Source organism: Mustela lutreola, chromosome 17 (assembly GCF_030435805.1).
Source record: "Mustela lutreola isolate mMusLut2 chromosome 17, mMusLut2.pri, whole genome shotgun sequence".
Taxonomy (NCBI): domain Eukaryota; kingdom Metazoa; phylum Chordata; class Mammalia; order Carnivora; family Mustelidae; genus Mustela; species Mustela lutreola.
The window spans coordinates 5,767,752-5,791,565 of record NC_081306.1 but is presented as its reverse complement, the minus strand read 5'-3'; the positions used below and the strand labels follow the sequence as shown (position 1 = coordinate 5,791,565).

At 49.3% G+C, this 23,814-nt stretch overlaps 1 protein-coding gene across 3 annotated transcripts in view; it reads right to left on the bottom strand.

Moving 5' to 3' along the window:
- Nucleotides 1-21,358, bottom strand: part of PRKCB (protein kinase C beta) — a 325,529-nt gene extending 304,171 nt beyond the window's left edge. The window contains exons 1-2 of one of the 3 annotated variants that reach the window (XM_059154821.1): nt 20,842-21,358; nt 19,784-19,815 (exon numbers count right to left, since the gene is read on the bottom strand). In XM_059154821.1, the coding sequence (XP_059010804.1) occupies nt 19,784-19,815; nt 20,842-21,014 (205 nt within the window). In that variant the 5' untranslated portion in view covers nt 21,015-21,358. The remainder of the gene's footprint in view (nt 1-19,783; nt 19,816-20,841) is intronic. The other 2 variants (XM_059154819.1, XM_059154820.1) reach the window with 2 other exon arrangements.
- Between the last annotated feature and the right edge of the window lie 2,456 nt (nt 21,359-23,814).

Below are 23,814 nucleotides of genomic sequence, written 5' to 3'. Positions count from 1 at the left end.
GAATTAAAAGGAAATTGAAGAGAGAGAGAAAAAAAAGAAGTAATTCCATGTTGTTCAATATCTTATACAATTAAAATCTTCCAGGCAACACCAAGGATATGGACATAACACATAATACATAATACATAATACAGCCCTGTATTAATAATTCTCAAATCTCTCGTGCTCACTTCGGCAGCACATATAATAATTCCCAAATCTCTACCTCCATCCCTGACTTCTCCATATTTCCAATGGCCTTTTGGACACCTACACCTGGATATACCACAGTTATCTCACATTCAACACAATCCACGCAGAATTCACCACCTTCACCCACAAGCTGCCTCCTCTTGAATCTTCTATTGCTATTGATGATAAACTTATTCATTAAATACCTCAATGAGAACTCCCTCGGTAGTGGACAATATCCTTTTGGTAAAGATTTTATTTTTTTACTTGAGAGAGAGTACGAGCACGTGCACGTGTACAAGTGGGGGAAGGCACCGACGGGGAGGGAGAGGGAGAGAATCTCAAGCAAAGTCCGTGGGAGCCCCATGAGGGGCTCAATCTCATGACCCTGAGGTCCTGACCCAAGCCAAAATCAAGAGTCAGACACTTAACCGACTGAGCCCCCCAGGCGCCTTGTCGACAAAATTCCTACTCCTTCCCTGTGGGCTGTGTGCCAAAGTCATTCTCTGCCCCCAAGTCAGTGTTATCATATTTGATCATCACAACTTACAAGGAAGGTACCCTCCTTATCATGTACCCTTTTTTAGAAAACAAGGGTGATAAGGGTAAGAAACTTGCATGGAGTCGCAGGGTTTAGACCTAGATCTTCCTCTGGGTTTTTGTTGGGTTTTTTTCACTTCACAAAACAGAAGTCAACACACAAGCATTTCTCAATGGGCCTCTTAGCTTACTTTATTTCCAGCCCATTTTCCCTTTTTTGCTCGTTGCCACCCATACCCTCTCCCCTTCCCCGAAGATGTCTTCCTGGGTCCCTCCCTTACGTGGGCCACTCTCTTGTCAGCACTTAAAGCTGTTGGCCCCACCAGCTTGAAGGGTCACTCTCACTCTGAACCCCAGAGGGCCTTCTCTCCTGCCTCCTCTCTACCCCTCCAGATCGTGTCTTCCTGAAGCCGGACCTTCCCAGTACAACTCCTCCCTCCTACCACGGGTCCCTTCTCTCTCTCACACTTCCCTTCCCGCAGCGCTGACAGACTTCCTCATTCCCTCATGGCTTCCACTTCCTCAAAACTCAGCCTAGAACTTGGACTCCTTCCGTGCCACCTGCCCAGGAGCCTGGGAAGAGACATGTCCCCAGGGCTCCTGCCCCCAGCCCTGTGCCAGCACCTATCACACTGCATTGTGAATGTTTGACTGATGGGTCTTTCCTGGAGACTGGAGGCTTCCCGAGGGCAGAGCCACGCCTGGTTCCCTTGTACTTCATCCCTTGATGAATGGGGAAATACAAGGGAACCAGGCATGGTTCTGCCCTCAGGTCCCCTTCCTTCCCAGACCCAGCAACAGAGACACAAGGAAATCAGCTGACCGCAGTCACATGATCACCCAAAGCCCTCAGACCAGAAGCTAGTTTCTGAATTCCTTATTTGGGACTATGACAAAAAAAAGAAAAAAAAAAAATCCACACATGTGTAAACTCCCTCGCGGGGAGAAGAAAAAACAAAAACAAAACAAAACAAAAAACAATTTAATGTACACATTTCTCCCACTAAGGAGTTTCTACATCCCATCAAATTTAGCCAGTTTCGGGGCACCTGGGTGGCTCAGTGGGTTAAAGCCTCCGCCTTCGGCTCAGATCATGACCCCAGGGTCCTGGGATCGAGTCCCGCATCAGGCTCTCTGCTCAGCGTGGAGCCTGCTTCCCTTCCTCTCTCTCTGCCTGCCTCTCTGCCTACTTGTGATCTCTGTCTGTCAAATAAATAAATAAAATCTTTAAAAAAAAAAAAAAAAACCTCTAGCCAGTTTCGCCGCTGCTCTGGCGGGCATGCTCTCCTAGCTCTGATGAATGATCCGAGCCCCCAGCTCACACCCCAGAGCTGGGCTGATGCTGTCCTCACTCACCCCGCCCGGGACCTTCACCTCAGCCCTTCACCTTAGCACGTGAGAAGTGGGAGTCTGAATCAGACAGATCTGAATTCAGTCTAGGCTCTGCAGTTCTTAGGGAAATTCTTTATCCTCACTAAGCCTGTTTCCTCCTCTTTGAATGGGACTAAGAATCATAGCCAAGTCTTCGTGGAGGGTGTAGATTCAAAGGGATGAAATCTGCAAAATACCAGCTCATTGCAAGCCCCCAGAGACCAGCTATCATTCTCGCCTCTCCCACGTTTCCTCTATAGTCCTTTTATACACTCCTGAACTCAGATCTATGTTTGAGTCTTAACTCTATGTAACTTTGGGAAATTTTTCTTTTTTTAATATTTTATTTATTTATTAGAGAGATGGAGAGAGACCACAAGTAGGCAGAGCAGCAGGCAGAGGGAGAGGGAGAGGCAGGCTCTCCACTGAGCAGAGAGCCCGATGCAGGGCTCGATCCCAGGACTCTGGGATCAAGACTCAAGCTGAAGGCAGCCGCTCAACCGACTGAGCCACCCAGGCGCCCCCACTGGGAAATTTTTCTTCAGGGAAATATTACTAGGAGCAACCTCACCGAGCCATTGTGGAAATTAAATGAGTTAATACACAAAAAGCCCTTAGCACAGTGCCCAGTACCTAGTACATACTCAATAAACATCAGCTCGAGCCAGCAGCATTTGAAAGCCTTATTTGAAGATGCCTAGGAAACAGAAAATTCCCCAGCCTGTCTCCCCAGCTAAGAGAGCCCCTCATGGGGATTGGAGAAGAACATACACATTTACCCAAGCAGGAACGGGAGGTCCTTTTTTCCCTTGCACTAGACATTTTTTTATCCCATCTGGAACACCCTGAACCCCTGTGGCCCATGGACCCCAAATCAGAGAAGGCCAAAAGGGAAAAACAATGAGGCCCGCTGGCATTTGGGCCCCCACCTATCAGGGACACCAGATCATAAACACATGCTGACCCCAGGGCCTTGGACGTCCCAGCGGGAGGCTGCTCTCAGCAGGGTGCTGCCCTGGGGACTTGACCCACCTCCACACCAGGGTGCTGTTCCCGTATCTCCAGGAGGCTCTGGGCAACCCTTAGACAACTCCTCCTCCCTCCCTGTCTGATGCTGCTCGTAAAACACTTCTTTCTCAGCCCACAGTAACCGCCCCAGGACGGCCAGAGCGTTCTCTCTGGAGCTCTGTGCTAGCACTTGACACAGTACTCAGACGCCTCACCCAAGTGACCGGTCAGGCCGGGCAGTTCCACCAGAAATCAACAATTCCATTTTTAAAAACCGCATACCCTATACTTAGAATCCTATTTGGAAAAACAACTTTCATCCGTGATATGTGCAAACTCAAAGGTAATAATCAAAATCATCTTGGGTTATTGTGACAGAGTAAAAATAAAACCCCTCCTTATAAAGAATTCAAAACAACACATTTCTGTCATCCCAAGAAAGAAATAAAGCCGGGGGTCAATGAGCCTCCAATGTCTCCCCTCTACCCTCTACACTTTTCACAGTGATTCTCAAGCCGCACTGACGGTTACCCACAGCGAGAAATGCTTCGTGTTTCACCCAGTTCGCACGTGCCTGTGTACGTGTCCAGGACATAAAAGTTTCATGCAACAATGTTCATGCTTCCTGAACGTCATCCGTTCTGATAGTTTTCAATCTATTTTTTCACGGTGTGCATGACCTATGAAATTGATTTCATGACCCTTAATGAGTGATGATCCAGTTTAAAAGAAAATACACTTGGAGAAATTCAAGACAACTCATCCCAGAGTGGAGGGGCAATCAGGTGTGAGGTCCAAGCTTAGAAAATGGGCTGGTTGGGGCGCCTGGGTGGCTCAGTGGGAGGGAGGTCAGCTATGTGAAGGTCAGATCGCCTTCCTGGCAGCTGCGTGACCGTGACCGAGGGCAGGGCATTCCCACGCCCCTATGCCTACCTGGATTAAGGCTCTCCGTAAGGGGCGCCTGGATGGCTCAGTGGGTTAAAGCCTCTGCCTTCAGCTCAGGCCCTGATCCCAGGGTCCTGGGATGGAGCCCAGCATCGGGCTCTCTGCTCGGCGGGGAATCTGCTTCCCCCTCTCCTTCTCTGCCTGCCTCTCTGCCTACTTGTGATCTCTGTCTGTCACATAAATAAATAAATAATCTTTAAAAAGGAAAAAAAAAAAGACCAACATAATTAAAAAAAAAAAAAAAAGGCTCTCTGTAAGCGATGCCCTGATATTGGCAAGATGAATCAGTGAATCTGGACAGCAACTAAATCAGTTCTGTGAAGGACCAGGGAAACCCCACAGGCTTACTGATGACCAGGAAGGTACAGTTTGGAACCTCTAAGAGCGATCGGGAAGCATGCAGGGGCTTCCGCAGTGCCTCCCCTAGGCCCTCTTCCCACCTCGAGGGCCAAGACACTCGCTCCCCAGCTGCCGGCAGTGTTCACGGCTAGTGCTCGCACCTCCCTGGGAGTCCCCTGCTTGAAGACGGAAGCTGCCTTGCCCGAGGTCATGCCACCTTCCCAACAGCAGCCCACCGTCAGTGTCCACTTGGTGCAGATCCCCACTGCCCTGGTTCTGAAGGCCCAGCCCAGCTCCAGCCACAGGACTGGCTTTGGCCTCTGTTACAACTACTGCATCGCAAGTGCAGCCAGTCCCCTTCCTGGCTTCCCTCCATCCCTCACACGTGTCGTGCCCCAGGACTACTCCTCCAATAAGCTCCGTGTGTGCTGATCTTCATCTTTTAAGACAAAGCAGAGTCCCACGAAGAGAACTGAGTGAGAATGATGACTTCAGGACATTGGCCAAGGGAATTTTTGAGACTTTTTTTTCCCCCAAAACGTACGTTCGATGAGCAATCCCACATCTTGGCGCACCATGTCTCATCCAATCCACACGGTGCCCTGGAAGGTAGGCTCTATAGCCTCACCTTCATTCCACAGATGAGAAACCAAAGATCAAAGAGGCTAAGAAAGGTGCCCAGGGCCCCACATGTGCTCAGTGGGGGAGCTGACATCTGACCCTATGCCCTTGGCTTCATCCCACTCCACCATGGCCCTATAATCACGGTCGCCACCCTGGATCACACAAATTCACTCTCATGTCTGTCTCTTTGAGGATCTCCCCCACCTCCATGGGCAGGGACCTCATGTTCTGAATCTCAAGCTCTTAGTGCAGTGCCAAGTACACTACAGGAAACGACTGGTAGTAACGGTAGTAATGGTGGTAGTACTCAGTAGTGGGGTCAGTAGTAATGGCGGTAGCATTCAGTAGTGATGGTGGTAGTATTCAGTTGTAATGGTGGTGGTGATGGTAGTGATGGTGGCAGTATTCAGTAGTGACGGGGTACTGATGGTAGTGATGGCAGCAGGAGTCAGGGTTTCACGTGCACCGAGCCCTGCGCTGTGCCCTGTGTACAAGAGCGTTTCACGCGGCCAAACCGCGGCCCCATGATGCAGGTCCTCACATTAGGCAGAAGCAGTAAGCACTCACTCGGGACCTGCCGCAGGCGCAAGGGCAGTTGAGCCGACACACACCGCACAGGGGCAGGTTTTACAGGGCTAAGCAGTCAGGAGGGCCGCCCTGAAATTGGTCTGGTAGGTTCCCCAAAATGCCGGCCACGCTTTGCAGCTTCTCCCATTAAGAGGAAGTCTATTTCCTCCTCTGTTTCCTCCTTTACTTCTGAGATGGGCTTGTGGCTTACTTTCCCTGGAAGAATATGTCACAAGTGACACTGTGACAAGCTCTGAGCTCCAAGGGTAGGCTTCCAGAGGCCCTGCAGCCTCTGCTTTGGGACTGGGAATGTGGTCACCTCCATGGGACTGGGAATGCGGTCACCTCCATGGGACTGGGAATGCGGTCACCTCCATGCGAACGAGCACAGGCTGGAAGACGAGAGACCCACCCCCGCCACCAGATGTCCCGGTGTCCCAGGCATCTCAGCTTTGGCCCCAGATGTGTGAGCCCAGCCAAGAAAAGCTAACCCTGCTCAGACCAGAAGGACCACCCAGCTGAGCCCAGCCCAAATGACTGATCCACAGGAAGAGCTAAAAAAAAAAAAAAATAGTTCTTTTATGGCACTAAGGTTTCAGGTGGTTTTTCACACAGAACAGGTAATTGGTTTACTAGGTGTCCAAATAGCCACCAGCAGAACCGCCGAAGGACTCTTCCATAGCATCTTCCAAAGCATCTGCCTTTGGCTCAGGTCATGATCCCAGGATCCTGGGATGGAGCCTGACATTGGACTCCCTACTCTGTAGAGAATCTGCTTTTCCCTCTGCCTCTGCCCCCTGCTTGTTCTCTCTCTCAAATAAAGAAAGAACTGGGCGATCCTACTTGTGACTCAAATACAAGTATTTGTGATGTCCGCTGGCAACCAGGAGAGCCAAGAATTCTGACCGGCTGGGAAACCGAAACTTTTGACAAGAGCCAGCCCGTTCTAATACCTAAAAACAAAAGGAGCACTTGTCCATTTCCCTCTTTGTAACAAAATGGACCATGCTCTCTGCGGAACATACCCTCCTATGTTTGATAAGATAAAGAGGTCTAGAGTTTTACATCTGTTTTCCTAAAGTCACATGTGTTTTTCCGAAGTCAACCGTGAGATCAAGTTGGATACATCATCCCAAAGGGAGAGGAAATCATGGCTTCAGGGACCAGAGCGGGGCGGGCTGTGTTCACCAACATGTTTTCCTACCAGACAGAGCTGGCTGACATGTCCCAGTGCCCCTCGCAATCGACATGGCCCTGGCCAACAGAAGGTGAGCAGTAGTGACATACGTCCCTTCCAGGCTGGGGTGGTAACGAAATGAGTGTGCCTTCTCATGTTCTCTTCCCAACCCCGGGGCTGATGGCGAGAAGTATGGAGGCGTGAACGACCGCACACAGAACATCCTGACCAGAATCACCTGCCTGGTCTGGGCTGTGAGACAGAAAGAAATCCCTTTCCGTCAAGCACAGAGACTTTAAGGCTTATCTGTTATAGCAGCTTTGACAGATTGTTACTAATACCTTAACTAGTATAGACTTTCTTAAATGCAAGCCCTACGAAGAGTTTATGAGCTCAAGTTTCCCGGGTATTAACAGAACTCAATTATTTGATGGGAAATTTGTCAGAGAGCCCTGGCTTCCTTGTTCTACAGTTTGCAACCGACAGGCAACATTGAAAGAAGAAGCAGATGTCCCCGAGAAGGCAAACAGCACCATCCCTCAATGGGTGACTCCAGAAGGTGCCGGTCTCCAATACGGATGTCACTTCTGTCCATAAAATGAAAAAGTCCCAAGTGACATTTTTGAGGTTCAGCCTCGGTGACTTACACTTGCTTTTTAAATGTTCTATTAAAGTATATAGTAGGGGCGCCTGGTTGGGTCAGGCAGTTAGGCGTCTGCCTTCGACTCAGGCCATGATCCCAGGGTCCTGAGATTGAGTCCAGCGTTGGGCTTCCTGCTCAGTGGGGAGCCTGCTTCTTCCTCCTCCCCCTCTCCGCTGCTCATGATCTCTTTTACTCTCTCTCTCTCTCTCTCTCAAATAAATAAAATCCTTAAAAAATAATAAAATGCAGGGGCGCCTAGGTGGCTCAGCGGGTTAAGCGACTGCCTTCGGCTCAGGTCATGATCTCGGGGTCCCGGGATCAGCCCCGCATCGGGCTCTCTGCTCAGCAGGGAGCCTGCTTCCTCCTCTCTCTCTCTCTGCCTGCCTCTCTGCCTACTTGTCATCTCTGTCAAATAAACAAAAATCTTTAAAAAAATAAAATAAAATAAAATAAAATGCAGTATACTAACAGAAAAATGGGTACGAGTATACAGCTCAAAAAAATGTCACAACCTGAACACACCCAAGCAACCAGCACCCAGACCAAGAAACAAAATTACCAGCATTCTAGCAGCTTCCCTCAGTCCCCCCAAGGTAATCACCATCTTAACCTCTATAATTAGTCTCACCTGCTCCTCAACATCCAGGAGATGGAATCATATAGAAGGTATCGTGTCTGGCTTTTTTAGTTCCCATTGTGCTTGGGAGAGTCATCTATGTTATTATGTAGCTGTAGGATGTTCCTTTTCATTGCTGTGTGATATTCCATTGTGTATCCGCCATCCTGCGGATAGGCAACTGAGGTGGCTTCCTGAATATATTATGTGAGAGGACATTCTTTTCACTCCAGTCCACGAGGGTCCCAATGAACAAAGGCAGGGATCAAGTGGAGGGACTATTTATTTTCACAGAGAAACGTGTGCCCCAAACCACGACTATGACATTCACTTACTTCTGAAAATCACTTCAACAGGCTCTAACAAGGGCAATTTGGGGAAGAGGTAGTTCAAACAAAAATGATCAGAGCCTGTAAACTAGAAAGTGATACACTCTTTATGAAAATCATAGATCAAGCCATAGAAAACTCCCACCAAAACCCAGATCAGATGACTCGCTCTCTAGAGTCATTTCTCCCCTATGCTATTCATTCATTTGATAGGTATTTATTGAGTACATCCTACAAGCCAGATTTGGAGCTGGGTACTTCAGAAAAAAACAGGAAACGAGACAGATGTGGCCCCCTAGTCTGATGAAACTGACACTCTGGTGGCAACGATTAAACACTCAAACATATAATTATAAAATGTAAAACTGACAAAGGGTTTTGTACAATGGGGAACCTGATATGGAAAATCAGGGAAGGCTTCTCTGAAGAAGTGACACTGAGCTTAAGTTCTGTAGAAGCAGGAGGCAAGTTGGGGAAGAGAAGGGAGAAGAGCATTTGAAGACAGCATTTGAACAATTTGAAGACAGAGCACATGCAAATGCCCTGGGGTGGGCAAAAGTAGGTCGCGATTGAGGAAGACCAGTTGGGTCTTCAGCGAAAAAGTGAAAAGTGAGTAAAAGGGAAGTATAAGCCAGGTTCAGGAGTACCCAGGACAGACAAAGATTTATAACTCATGTTAAAAGATTATGGACTTGGGGCACCTGGGTAGCTCAGTCGGTTGAGCATCCAACTCTTGATTTTGGTTCAGGTCATGATCTCAGGGTCATGGAACTGGGTCCCACAATGGGATTCCACTCTCAGCATGGAGTCTGCTTAAGATTCTCTCCCTAGGGTGCCTGGGTGGCTCAGTGGTTAAGCCGCTGCCTTCGGCTCAGGTCATGATCTCAGGGTCCTGGGATCGAGTCCCGCATCGGGCTCTCTGCTCAGCAGGGAGCCTGCTTCCCTCTCTCTCTCTCTGCCTGCCTCTCTGTCTACTGTGATCTCTCTCTGTCAAATAAATAAATAAAATCTTTAAAAAATAAATAAATAAAAAAAAAAAAAAAAAAAAAAAAGATTCTCTCCCTCTCCCTCTGCCTGCTTGTGCATTCTCTCTCTCTCTCTCTCTCAAATAAGTAAATAAATCTTAAAAAAAAAAAAGAGAGAGAGAGAGAGATTCTGGACTTAATCCTGAGAAGAACAGAAAATCCAGCCATCCAAAGATAATATCTAACTGAAGTACAAAGAAGTCCTTCCCCACTCTATATATCAATCCTACTGCGTTAAGTGCACTGTTTGGCCCAGATAGAATTATCGATACTCCCAACCATAAAATTTTGCCACACACATATTAAAAAAAAAAAAGATAGCTATCAAAATTCCCCTTTGCACCATTGCCAAAATTCTGAATAATAACCCCCACCTTTAGGGAAGGACAGAACATCTTCAGAATAGGGCTCGCTCATTAAAAATCACCAGCCCCACCATCGCAAGGCAAAAGACAGTCCTGCAGGCTTCACCCTCAACCTTCACCCACACTCTTTGGCAGCTTCTTCCTCAACCCAAAAGAGCACGTAAACATTCCATCTGGAGGATGAAGGGAACTCAAAATTGAAAAAGTGAAATGGTCAGAAATCTATTTAAAGTTGAAATGCCATCAACACATTTTCCAAATGAAGACAGCAGATGGGACCATCACAGATCTCGATTCAGCTCTGGAGGTTTCCCACGAATTAAAGCATGGAAAGCCAGGGAACTGTTGCGCAGGAAACACTGTTGTTCGCCCGTGTTTCCCTCCCAGCTCTGACCCCAGCTCAGAGTTTCTGGCTCAGACACATTGTAAGTTGCACCTAAGGCAGCTGCCTTCCCTATGCGAACACATTCATTCTTACACCAAGTCCTTGATTCAGGAGCACTGCCCTTGCCTCCCCGACAGGATTACAGAGTCAGGACCAGACAGCGCCCAGCCGGAGGAATAACGGAAAAAGCTGTTATTTATCAAGGGCTCCCCGCATGTCAGGCAAGGCGCTAAGGAAACACTTGGCGCGTGCCCTACAAACGAGATCCGATTACTTCCTTTCCCCTTTAAAGAAACAAAAGTTCGGAGTTGAAGTCCGAGGCTCAAGGCTCCATAATGAGAAGCCAAGATATGAACCAATGCCTTTCTGTCTCCAAAGCACAAATTCTTTGCCGCCGCCCCCCCCCCCCCCGCCGTGCAGCATGTGCTCAATTAACACGTGCTGGATAAGTGACAGCAGCAGAGACGGAGAGAGAGGGAGTGGGAGGATTCCTTTCAGAGGAAAAATCATTTCCATGGCCCTCTCCGCCTCAGGATGCAGTGAAGAGAGATATCCCTATTGTTAGAACCGTAAAAATAGCCCAGTAACCACCTCCCAAAATAGAACAATCAACGATATGACTGACACGAAAATTCAAATGCCTCTTTTACGATGTGAAAAATAGCAGCGGCCCTTCCGTGCTCGGATGACACCCCCCCACTGCTTCTAAATGGTCATTTCGGTTTCTGGTCCCTGCCCTCCAACCCCACAAGCCTGGGATTCCGGGATCTGAGTCCCGGCAATCACAGGTTCAAATGTACTTCACGCTCCTCTTTTTCAAACATTTGGCCACATCACTCACCCTCACACATCCCGCCTTAAAACAACGACAACAAGCGCTTCCTAGTCACTGTCCTGCCTTCACAAGGTCCAAGCCCTCCTAGATGACGGTTAGCTCCAAGCGCCACCACCGCCCCCTTGCGTACCCTCCTTCCTGTTCCCTGCATGAGCCCTGCTCTCTCCTCCGTGTCTCAACTTGAGCTGTCCTCTGCCTGAAACACCCTCCCCGGCCCCCAGCCTCCTGTCAATCTGGGAACTCCTACTCCTGCTGGAAGATTGTTCCCAAATGTCACCTCCTCTGTGGAAGCTTCTCCACCCCTCCCAGGAGTAAGGATGCCATCCCACACCTCCCTGACGAGCCGGAACTAACTCACCATGTGCCGGTCTCCCCACAAAAGACCAGGAAGCTCTTCAAGGGCACGGCTAGGATCTTAGTTCTCTTCAAAGAGCATATCGCAACCTGACCTTAGACGTTGTGTTCCTTCTAAAGTATTTGTTAATGGCTGTTCTCCTCCTTCCAGAATGGAAACTCCATGAAGGCAGGGACTCTGTCTGGTTCACCACTCTGGTTCCAGTGCCTAAAACAGTGCCTGATCCATGGTAGGCACTCAATGAATGGACAGATGGACAGACAGCTAGATGGATGGGGGAAGGGGTTGATGGTTGGGTGAATGAATGGATGGATGAATGAATAATGGACAGAAAAATGGCTGAGTGGATAGCTGAATGGATCGGTGGGTCAGTGCATACACAGAGGACAGATGGTAGAATCATGTTTCACCAGCCCAAGGTCATAGAGTCATGGAGACAGAGCAGGATTTGAAATCAAGTCTGTCTGATTTTTGAGCGTGCCCTCTCAATTCAATTTCTACTGTGTATCCAGAAACCCAAAGTCTGGTCACTGGGCAGTGGCAAGATGAAAGAAGAAAGAGTCTAGAATTCCCCCTCTGCCCTCTGTCCCCCACAAAGAATGTGGTTATTGTTGAGCTAAGTTAATTTCCATTTCTACTTAGCAAATGCCAAGACTCCTGGTCCAGGTGCAAGTTCCCCTTTTGACTCGGTAGGTAGCGCAACGTTGTGCCTGGGGCCTGAGGGAAAAGCAGACCTCCAGGAGACAGAGACAAGCAGGACAAAGGACAATGAAAAGGTATCAGCCCACAATAACCGCTGTAATATTACCAGGTTGACACTCCTGAACAAAAGTTCTCGTCTCTTCCCAACCCTGCCAGAGCCTGCCATCGTGGTGTCTTTCAATTCTCTGCTACATCGAGCTTTCTTCCAACATCAACCATTTCCAGCAAAGACAATGAACTCTCCTCTATTCACAAGAAGAAATAACCAGTACAAAATGAGGCCCAGAGAGAGAGAGCAGGAGAAAGGGGAGGAGATGGTTTACGGGTAGAAACTAACACGTCCTTCTATTCTCAAAATTGCCTCTAGTCCTTTCATAATAAAAAGTAAAGAACACGGGACGCCTGGGTGGCTCAGTTGGTTAAGCAGCTGCCTTCGGCTCAGGTCATGATCCCAGCGTCCTGGGATCAAGTCCCACATCAGGCTCCTTGCTTGGCAGGGAGCCTGCTCCTCCCTCCGCCTCCGTCTGCCAGTGCTCACTCTCTCTCTCTCTCTCTCTGACAAATAAATAAATAAAATCTTTAAATTTAAAAAAAAAAAAAAGTAAAGAACACTTACTAAGTGCCTGAATTTGTGTTAGAGAGGCGTTAAAGACATGTTAGAACCAAACAGAGACTTTCTCCTTGACGAAATCCGAAAGACAGGAGAGGAATGACAGAGGGTCGTTCTCTGTGTGTGATTCAACAGGGCTTTACTGTGACACTACTTACAAATGATCTTCCAAATGAGAGAAAACACTGCCTAAGCCCAAGAAGGAACAGCCGTAGAATGTCAGCCCCAGACGGAGGGTATGGAAGGTATGTGCGAGGCAGTGTCCTGAGCCCCTAAACACTGACTTTCGGCTCAGATGACAGGCTGTGCTCTGTCTTTTCATTTACTCTCAACCCGTCGGCACAGACTGGCTCCTCCACCTCGGAAATGGACTGACTTGTCTGCTGTAAGGGTGACCTCAAAACGCAGCCCCCACACAAAAAGAAAGCCGGCTCACTCGCTGAGTTACTAGCTAAGAGGAGATGAAATTCTCCGTCAAACTGAGAGAGAAGCCACCTTAAAGTAACGATCTAGCCCTACCAAATAGTCATCTCACTTGGGACCTCGGCACAAGGAAAGATTCATCCTCTCTACGGAACATCACAGAGATAAGATTTCTGTGACTCTTTATCCAGGATATGAGCAGCTTCTCAATTTTTTAGCTCTGGTTCCCTGGCAACTCAGACTTTCTCCAATTACTTCAGAGGATGGGAAGTTATTTGCCTTTTGTTTTCGGTGTTTGATTCTCAAGATCGAAGAACTGCCACCTCCACCCCAATGCTTGCATAAGGTGACATCCCCTTATAAACTCTCATAGCACCCCTCACATTTCCTCCAAAGCACGTCTTGAGGGTGTGCTTAAATACCGGGGCAACAATTCATAGAATATCTTCGCTCCCTGTTACCTGGGAAGCCCCAGAATATAAGATCTTCTCAATCTCATCCACGCAGTGTATCCCCGTCCGTTAAAATAGTTCCTGACACACAGAACTCAACGAGCGAATACTTTCTGGAAGGATGAACGGACTTATGGAATGATGGATGGGGTAGCAAATATGTAAATGTCCTACCAGATTTTCAAGAACCCATCACATCTCCAAATGCCACATGTGAGGACCATGGATTTCGGATACTCTATAAAAAGGCCAATAATCTACCTATATAACATCACACAATTTCAACAGAGAGATAGGAGGAGTCAAGTCAAAGAATTTAGGATTCTAAATCAGATGCCACAAGTGATAAGAGACCAAGGTCTTGAATGTATCAGTCAGACAGGATGAACTTTTCAGCTGATCCCTCTACCCACCCAAGAATCAATGGACTGCAAAGTCAAAAGCCGGGAGCCAGAACTAACAGGGTTTTAAACTGTACCCGGTAATTTAATCACCTATAGCTGAAAAGCATCAAAAGGAGATGAATATTCTCAAAACCAGGACCTACCAGTGTAGTTACATACGAGTTTATTTATACACATGTGTGAGCACGAGCAGAGACAGAAACAGAAAGCTAGGCAGAAAAAGAAAGAAAGAATGGTGAGGGGCTCCAGGAACAAGAATATGTATACATTGTTTTTTAAACCTTTGGTTCATCCTCTGACCAATTACTTTCTCCTTTCCTGACCCAAGTACACCATAAATGTGTTGTATATGGTTCTGGACAATACATTGGCAGCATTGCTAGTGTTCAGAAATACCATGTTTTTAAAATTAGTTTATAAGAACGTGTGTGTCTCCTATCCACTACATTTCCAAAGGTCGTATTTTCCATATTTACTTAGAAAAGTATTCTGTTGCCCAGTGACAGAGCTTCCAGCTTGCCCTGAGACCTCTTATAGCGCAAGAGGAATTCACTGCTGCCTCTCCAACACCTCAGCCTTCCTTTTTAAGATCCAGCAATTAACTCACCTAAAGATTTTTATTTCATTTGGGACTTTGGGCCTGAAATCCCACGTCAGGTGGAAAAAATAAAAGTCAAAACATCAAATGCCAAGTCAAAAAAGCCTCTGCCTTTTATCCACATAGAACCCTCAGGACACGTTCCGAAACAGCTAAGAGGTGAGTGGAGTTTGACTCCCAGTCCTCTGGGATCTGCTTCTGGGAAGGGAAGAAAATGAAATCGGAGAAGCAAACTCCAGGAGTCTGCAACCTGACTTAGTGACTGCCTCTTTATGATTTTACTGAGAAAGTTCAACCAGAAAATATATTGTAAGTTGCCAGGAAAAACTGTGCCAAAAATAAAATTAACTTTGGATACAGCTTTGATTGTGGTTTTTGTTTGTTTTTTTTTTTGTTTGTTTTGTTTATTTTATTTTATTTATTTTATTTTATTTCATTTCATTTTATTTTTAGAGAGGGGAGAAAGAGAGAGGGTGGGTGGGGAGGAACAGAGGGAGAAGGAGAGACCCTAAAGCAGGCTCCACGCCCAGCACAGAGCCCAATGCCCTGCTTGATCTTCCAACACTGAGATCATAACCTGAGTTGAAACAAAGAGTCAGACACTTAACCAACTGAGGCACCCAGGCGTCTCAACATTTGGGTTATTAAAGAATACCTTCGATTAAAAAGTTAAAAAACATGTTTTCTGATCTACACAGGAAAGGGAAGAGCTGGTTTACTCATTATAATCATCCCTGCTAGAACTTCATAGTCAGAAAACTAGTATGCTGGGGTTTTTCTAGACTGTCCCTGAGAAGTTGAGATCTTTCTCACAAGGAAAGGGTGAGAAAAGACAATCTGAACGAGCCTGGCTGGCTGGGCCCAGATGCTGAGCAGTGCACACACTGGTGTTACCCAAAGTCTATGAAGAAACACACCTGAGAGGAAAACCTGCCTAAATACACGAAAGCAGCCTAGTCATTCAACGACTTCCAAAATGAACTCTGTCACACTTTGACAGTTTCCTACCATGAATCAAGTAATAATGATCATCTCACTTAGAGTCACGGATACTGACTGTGGATATGTCTCTCACACTTTGGTGCTCACCATAACCCTATGAGATAGTTAGGTACTAATAGCTCCCATTTTACAGATCAGGAAACTGAGACCACTACAGATGACCTACCCGTAGCTTACAGGGCAAGTAGGTGGCAGACTAGAGATTCAAACGCAGTTCTATCGGACACCGACCCCATGCTCTGAATTCTGAATCTCTAGATTTTATTGCCTCCCAATTCCTACTGAAGTTGACTTCCTTTAAAAGAAAAAGTTCTTCTCTCTGCCAAACTGCAAAAGTTTCCTGGGGTAAGAGTCTAATTCCAGGGACGCCTGGGTGGCTCAGTTGTTAAGCGTCTGCCTTCGGCTCAGGTCATGGTCCCAGGGTCTTGGGATTGAGCCCTACATCGGGCTCTCTGCTCAGCAGGAAGCCTGCTTCTCCCTTTTCCACTCCCCCTGCTTGTGTTCCCTCTCTCGCTGTGTGTCTCTCTGTCAAATAAATAAATAAAATCTTCTCTGAGTGGTACTACTTCTCATCCAGAATTTAGTCAATTTCATAATAGGGATCCTCAACCCCAGTGCCCCTCATCAGAAAAATACTTTTTTTTTTAAAGATTTTATTTATTTATTTATTTATTTATTTGAAAGAGAGACACACACAGGACAAACAGGGGTGGGGCGAGAGAAAAGAAGAACTAGACTCCCCATTGAGCACAGAGCTGAATGCAAGACTCCAGCTCAGAACCCCAAGACCATGACCTGAGTGGAAGGCAGATGCTCAACTGACTGAGCCACCCAGGTGCCCCATCAGAGACAGTCTTAAACTACCTCACAGAGAGTGGTTTTCTAGAAAATAGAGTGGTAACCAAAGGAGAGAAATCCTGTGGCAGTCAATCTAGAATGTTGTGCTCTAGCAGTACAAAAGCAAAGAAATCTATTCTTAGGCACACAGAAATCCCTGGTTCCCCAGGGCTGATAGACTTCCCGTCTTTCTCCCTCAACCCATCCTTGCCTCCCCAATCCCCATGACAACACAAAGGAGGCTGGATGTGTTCCCTGCCTTAGAATCATCCTATGGACCTCCTCCCCAAGGATGGCACAGACTATGTCCCCTCTCCCTTTCAACTGTTTTTCTGTAAGATTTATTTGAGAGAGAGTGCACCCGAGTGCAGAGGGGAGGGGCAGAGGGCCAGGGAGAGAGAGAGTCTTAAGCAGACCCCACACTGAGCATAAGCTGATCACAGGGCTCGATCCTATGACCCAGAGATCATGACCTGAGCTGAAATCAAGAGTCTAATGATCAGGGCGCCTGGGTGGCTCAGTGGGTTAAGCCGCTGCCTTCGGCTCAGGTCATGATCTCAGGGTCCTGGGATCGAGTCCCGCATCGGGCTCTCTGCTCAGCAGGGAGCCTGCTTCCTCCTCTCTCTCTCTCTGCCTGCCTCTCTGCCTACTTGTGATCTCTCTCTGTCAAATAAATAAATAAAATCTTTATTTATTTTTTTTTAAAAAAAAAAAAAAAAAAAGAGTCTAATGATCAATGGACTTCACCACCCAAGTACTCCTCCTCTTCTACTTCAAATGAAAACCCCCCACACACACACGCACACACACCCTAACTTGTAGCCAGGAACATGGTTACCTGAAATTAACATTACAGGGTCCACGCACCCCTGTGTAGCAAGGGGCGGGTGCGTGATTAAGTTGTAGCTCCTGGCTACAGAAATATCTTGCAGCAACTAGGCAGAAATATCTTGCAGCAACTTCCAGAAGTGACAGGGAGCATGTGGCCTTGGCCTTTCTTTTACCCTTTCCCCCTTCCCGCTGCCAGAAATGTGATGTGCTGCCCGGATAGTCTAGCATCCTTCTCGGACCATGAGGTAAGGGTCACTCCTGCATGGTGGAGCAGAAAACTGAAAGGAACTAAGACCCTGGGCTCTGGACCACTGATGTAGGTGGGAGAACATAACCTTACCTATTCTCTGTGAAATGTGGATCCCATTTTAATCAGGTGCACTTTATTTTAAGATTTATTTATTTATTTTGGGCCCAGTGAGAGTACACGTACACGTGGCAGGAGAGGGTTAAAGGGAGAAGAGAGAGAATCTTAAGCGGCCTCCATACCCCAGCATGGAGTCCGACATGGGGGCTCGATCTCATCACCCTTAGATCACGGCCTGAGTTGAAACCAAGAGTCAAACCTTTAACTGACTGAGCCATCCAGGTGATCCTACTCAGCAACTTTTTTAAGTAGGTATTGTTACTAGGCCCATTTTATGGACAAGGAATCTGAGCTAACCAGGATGGCTGGGAAGTCTCAAAGCCAGGATTCAAACCCACAGTGACCTACCCCTGGCTTGTACAGATGTCTGCTACCCCACACTGCCTCTCAGGGAGAGAAGACAAAGAAAGGGGATTAAAAAAAAAAAAAAAAGTACTACCTCTAATGTTGCTTAAATTTGATTAAAAACTTTAATTCTGCTGTACTCTCACTACACCAGAAAATTCCTACCACTTTCCAGGCTTTGAAAAACAGGATCTCCTGCCATCACCTACACATTCCAGAGTGCCTGGATCCCCAGGCAAGAGTAAGTGCTGAGCAGGAGGGAAGGAAAGCAGCAGCAAAAATGTTCAAACTCACCCCTGACCCCAGCAAGCGACAGAGACAGAAACTGATTCATGAAAGTGAAAGGTAACCTCAGAGAACATCTATACATTCCAGCATGAAGACACCACTGGTATCTAGGAACAATCCAACTGTTTGCAACGGGGTTCTAAGCTGTTGCCACTTTCAAGGGATTTGGGCAGACCTGAAACTAATGTAACAGTGTATGTTAATGATCCTTCAGGTTCAAGTCCTCAGGTGCAGAGCGCAAGCCTGGGGCTCCTCCCCATCTGGGTAAGAGAGGCTGGTCTTCAGGGTTTACTGGATGGGCTAAGTCCTTCCTGGATCGCAGGTGAGGGAGGGAACCCGCCACAAGTCTCAGAAGACAGCCATGCCACACAGCAAGCATCCTGTGCGGCCGACAATGCCACCCACACCCACCAGGGATCATTTGACTTCTCCCAGGAGGGGGGAATGCTACACCAAAACAGACCCAGCTAAGTCACGTCTCTGACTCTTGAACACTTAATGCTTTCTTCTCCTGATCAGACCCAGCAGCCCAGGACAGCACACGTGCGCCTACGACACACCCCAGAAATGAGACATTTTCCACCAAACTCAACCACACCTTGCCAAAAATTGGGGAGAAAACAAACAAACAAACAAACTCTCCAGGACTGAAGCTGCAAACTCAAATGCCTACAGGAGCCAGATCGGAGGGAAGCAGGCCCGGTTGAGGACTGGGATGAAAGGGTGAGTGCGTGCCCCGGCTATGAAAATAGCTCCGAAAGATTGCTGCAACAAGAAAGTGGGACCAAATCTCTGCAAACTTGAAGCTGGAAATGCAGGTATCTATGTAAAATCTCCCAGTTCTAAATGTTGACATCAAATTCAAAAAATGTTTGACAGCCTAAGTCCACAGGTAATCTGACCCTGGAGAGTGGCGACCAGAGCTGGCCAAGGCCACCTTACACATGTTTAAGTCACCACTAGGTTGGACCTCTCTGGCTGGGGTCAAGGATCTCAAAGCAGGTGTGAGGACCCAGGTAGCCAATCACTTGGAGTCCTTCCTAGATGCAGCCAGAAGCTAGAAAAGGCAAATTTAAACTAGCATCTGAGAGGCACCCCATCTGGAAAGACCTCTTGCAGAGAGGGAGGAGGCCCGGGGGACAACCACAGTCCCCTTTCAAGGGGATGCACCATATGCAGACACAGCAGCCACCTGTGGAGACTTCTGTGAAGCAGGGGAGGAAGCAGACCCTTACTCTGTGAGATGAGGAAAGGTTAAGTACGAAGGAATTGAGGAGGGGTCCTCCCAAAAGTGACCCCTGGGCACGCGTCCTCCAGAAGCAAGACTGCCAAGCAGGATAGGCTTGGGAGACAGGATCTGACTCTTCTGCTGCTGGGAAGGAAGGAAGGGTGCATGCCCTTCCTTGGCAGGTAGGGCCTCTGGCTCCACCCACCTTTCCCGGATGGCGCATCACTACCCCCATATAGGCACACCCCTTCAAAGGGCCTCTGTGTGGTGGTGCTCTCCCAGCTTGGTAGGTCACTCTGACAAATGTGATTCCTTCGCTCTCTGCCTAATTCAGTCACTTCTAGAAAGTCTTTTTCACCATCCCTTCCCAGAAAGGTCATTCCCAGAGCTCCACAGCCTACCTTGGCACTGGAATCCCTGCTTCCCGAAGCCCCTGCAAAGACAGAAAGAAGCACGTCAGGTAGCCGGAGGGGCCCAGCCACCAGCCAGTTTCCCCACATCACCCCCCTTCCCCGGCCCCTCTACCCCAGGTGCAACCTCCTAGCCACAGGCGGGTGCCCAAGAGTCTTCCGCCTTTGGGGGAAGGGGCAGCTGGGAGGTCTGCTGTAACCTCCACCTCCCCTCAAAAGGCAGGAAAAAGGAGGCTACGACCACCAGGTGGCGGGATGGGGGGGAGCGTTTCCGTCGCGGGGAGTTGGTGGGGGTGGGGGGAGGTAGCAGGCGGGAGATGTGCCCACAGAGATGCCCGAGTACCTTCGGGGAAAGAGAAGAGTTAAAGACGCATCCAGAGGGAGGATGAGAGAGACCCTGCGGCGGTGGTGTTTCCCGGGGAGCTGGGAAGAGACAGAAGGCTCCCCAAGCCTAGAGGGACGGGGTGAGAGCTGGGGGCGAAAAGTGCCCGCAGTGATGAGAGGGGGAAACGGAGCAGTGCCAAGGGGAACCCTGGCCCGCAGGGAAGCGCAGTAAGAGAGGACCCAGGGCGCCACGGCGGGAGACACGGAAGGGGAGGAAAGGTTGCCCCACGCCCGCAGGGAGATGGAGAGGACACCCAGGGCGCTGCCCCCGGAAAGGAGGGGAGGGGGTGCGGGCACCGCGAGCCCGGAAGGAGGCGGGGAGACGGGGAACCCCGGGCGAGCGGGCACTCGAGGCGCTGCCCTCCCGGGAAGGGACACAGCCACCCCATGCTCCCGGCAGGTGGAGAACCGGCCCGCGCCGCGGCCCCGGGGCGCTCCCGAGGCGGCCGGGAGGAGAGCGGGAAGGAGGCGCCCCGCGCGGCCGGCCGTCTGGGGCCGGGGAGCAGGAAGCCGCAGGCTGTGCAGCCGGGCGTCCGGAGCGGGGAGCAGGGGGACGCGGGGTCGGCCGGCGCTCGTCCCCCGCCTCGGGGGCGCAGAGAGGGGGCTCGGCGCGCGGCGCTGCCCTCGGGGCCCGGGAAAGGTGCCCTGCGCCGGCGCGCTCTCACCAGATGAAGTCGGTGCAGTGGCTGCAGAAGGTGGGCTGCTTGAAGAAGCGGGCGGTGAATTTGTGGTTCTTCACCTCGTGCACGTTCTTCTGCCGGAGGGCGCCTTTGCGGGCGAAGCGCACGGTGCTCTCCTCGCCCTCGCTCGGCGGCGGCCCCGCAGCCGGGTCAGCCATCTTGCGCGCGGGGAGCGGGAGCCGAAAGGTGTCGGCCCCGGGGCCGCGGGACCGCGGGGTGCGGGCCCGGGAAGCGCGCGAGGAGGCGGCCGCCGCTGCCGCCCGGGGCCGCAGGCGCTTCCCCTGCGCCGGCTCTGGCCGCCGCGGCGCGCGGAGCTGGGGCTGTCACTCGCCCAGCTGCCGCCGCTCGTCCAGCTGCGCTTGGCACCGCTGGCCCCAGCTGCGGGGGAGGGAGGCGGAGCCCCGGGCAGGGCCCGCCTCCTTCATTTGCATCGCGCCCAGGCCCCGCCCAGCGCCGCCAGCTGCTTTACATATTGGCGCCCCGAGGCTGCCGGCCTGCTAGCGAAGTGTTCAGAGCCGCAGCGTTGCGGCGCGGGGACTGCAGCCTGCGATCGTCAGACCTGAGCCTCGCCCCCTACCCGCTCCTGGGGCCCGGGGTTACATTAAGGGGGTGAGCACCTGGGGTGTGACCCGCGGGGGAGCCCGGAGCGGAAGGACCGACGGGGACTAGGGGGCGGGGAGGGTGGCAAGGGTGGGCGCGATGGATTCCACCCGGCCTCTGCAGAGACTGGTACCCAACCACCCCGCATCCATTCCATTGGTCATTCTGCACGCGTCTCTGGGAGGGATGGGCTCCCGCTGTCACTCATTCGGAAAGGCCTGTGGCTCCACACACTTACACACACATACGCACACATGTACTGCAGAGGTAGGGGAGGAGCAATCTTATTTTATGTATCGATAGAGAGAGAGAAGCAATTCTTGGCTTTGCTTGCCCAACCGTTTAGAATTGAACTCTCTACCTTCTGTCCATCCCCTCCCCAAAGAGACTCACTTTCCTTAACTGTAAGACGGGGTGGATGAGGACCCATCTTCACAAATCCTGGTCATATTTGTGCACCATCTGAAAGAAAAAAAAAAAAAAAAAGTCTGTCTGGTTTCTGAGTTTGAATAGGAAAAGATATCTACAGTAGTAGTAAAATTTCTCCAGATGCTGCCACCTGCCCAAAACATCTGCATCTGAAGCCTTCTTTTATTTGTTAAAGACAGATTAACGAATATACGAGAGATGCTAGAGACACACCAACATCCAAGTGGGACGCTCTCCTGGGGTGGAATCCGAAGGATGGAAAGGCAACCAAAAAATGGTAATTGTCTACATAAGTAGATATTGCAGTGTGATTTAGGGCTCTGTCTATGCAGTGTCTCAACACCCGTCCCCCTCCCCATGGGAACTACGTTCCTCTGGGAACATGGCACTGCATTAGGCTATGCACTCCTTCACTAGACCTAGGTTCTGAGAGCAGGCACTGCTCACCATTGTGCCATCAGAGCCAAGCTCCATGCCCGACCCCTCCTCAAAGTTCAGGAAACATTAGTTGAATGAGTAAGTGATTATGTGAATAAGTGAGTGAATGAAAGCTTCAGGGACATTGCCTCTTCCGGCTCACTGTGTCCTGTAGGTATGCAGTAATAGGAATCATCAACTGCTAGACAGGTGTCCTGTGTACTTGCATCGTCCTGCTGAGTCCTTGCAACAACACCTCTGTGTAAGTCCCGAATTTCCTGATGGGTAAGGACGGTGAGGCTCAGAGCGATGAAGATACACACCTAAAGTCATACTCCATTGAATGGAGGTTAGGTCAGCCTAAGTGCAAAGCATATTGATGATAAAGGCATGAAGGGGAGCAGGGTGGAGGTGAACCAGCTACACTGAACTTCTGCCTAATGAAGCTCAGGTCCCACCATGACGATGTCGCCTGGAAGCTACCGAGTGGTAAGTCATTATTGGGCTGCATGTGGAGAGCAATGGCTGTGACAATAGAATGTCCCTCTGCCACATAGTAATTCAAAGGTAAGGAAGAAAAAATAGCATTCACTTCTAAGGTTGACATGTTTTGGAAATTGGACGTGCCTGTCTATTATTAGTCCTTGAAGAGGCCCCTTCGTCAACCAGGGACGCTTGGGAAAACATCCCGGGAGACATTGCTGCTGAAGCAGATTTCCTTTGAACAGAGGAGCTGGTGGCTTGCAGCCCACATCCTGCCTTTTGAACGAAGGGCTCTGGGTGACTTTGCTCTGTAACAACAAACAGGACCTCATGGGGCCGAGCCTGGAGATGCAAGGGCTGGTGGATCCCAAAGAAACACTGGATTCCTGGAGGGGCTGCCCCACCTGAGGATAAGGGAACACAGTTCCCATTGCTCCCAGTTCCCTAGAGCAGGGGTCTCAAACTGGTAGCCCTTGGATGTTTTTGGGTGGGGTTGTGTGTGTGTGTGGTGTTTTTTGGTTGTTTTTTTTTTTATGGTTTTTTTTTTTTTTTAGCCAGCCAATTTTTTTTTGTTCATATTTGGTAGAATTTCACCTAAATATACAGATTCTGACTTCTCTAGGAAACAAGATATGGTTACATGGACCCTACCTTCCTCCATTCACTCATGCATTTCTTCATTCACTGAGCAATGAATTTATTGAGCACCTGCTACGTGCTATTCCACACATTGTTGGATAAAACAGACAGAAGGCCCGGCCTTCATGGAACTTACCGTCTAATGGGGAAGACAGACAATAACCTAATAAACTAACAGATCCTTACTAGGTGGTCTAGAGATCGATGCCATAAGGAACAATAAAGCATAAGAAAGGAATGAAAAGTGACAGCAGCCAGAGAAATCCTTTCTTTTTTTTTTTTTTTAAGATTTTATTTATTTATTTATTTGACAGAGAGAGATCATAAGTAGGCAGAGAGGCAGGCAGAGAGAGAGAGAGGGGGAAGCAGACTCCTTGCTGAGCAGAGAGC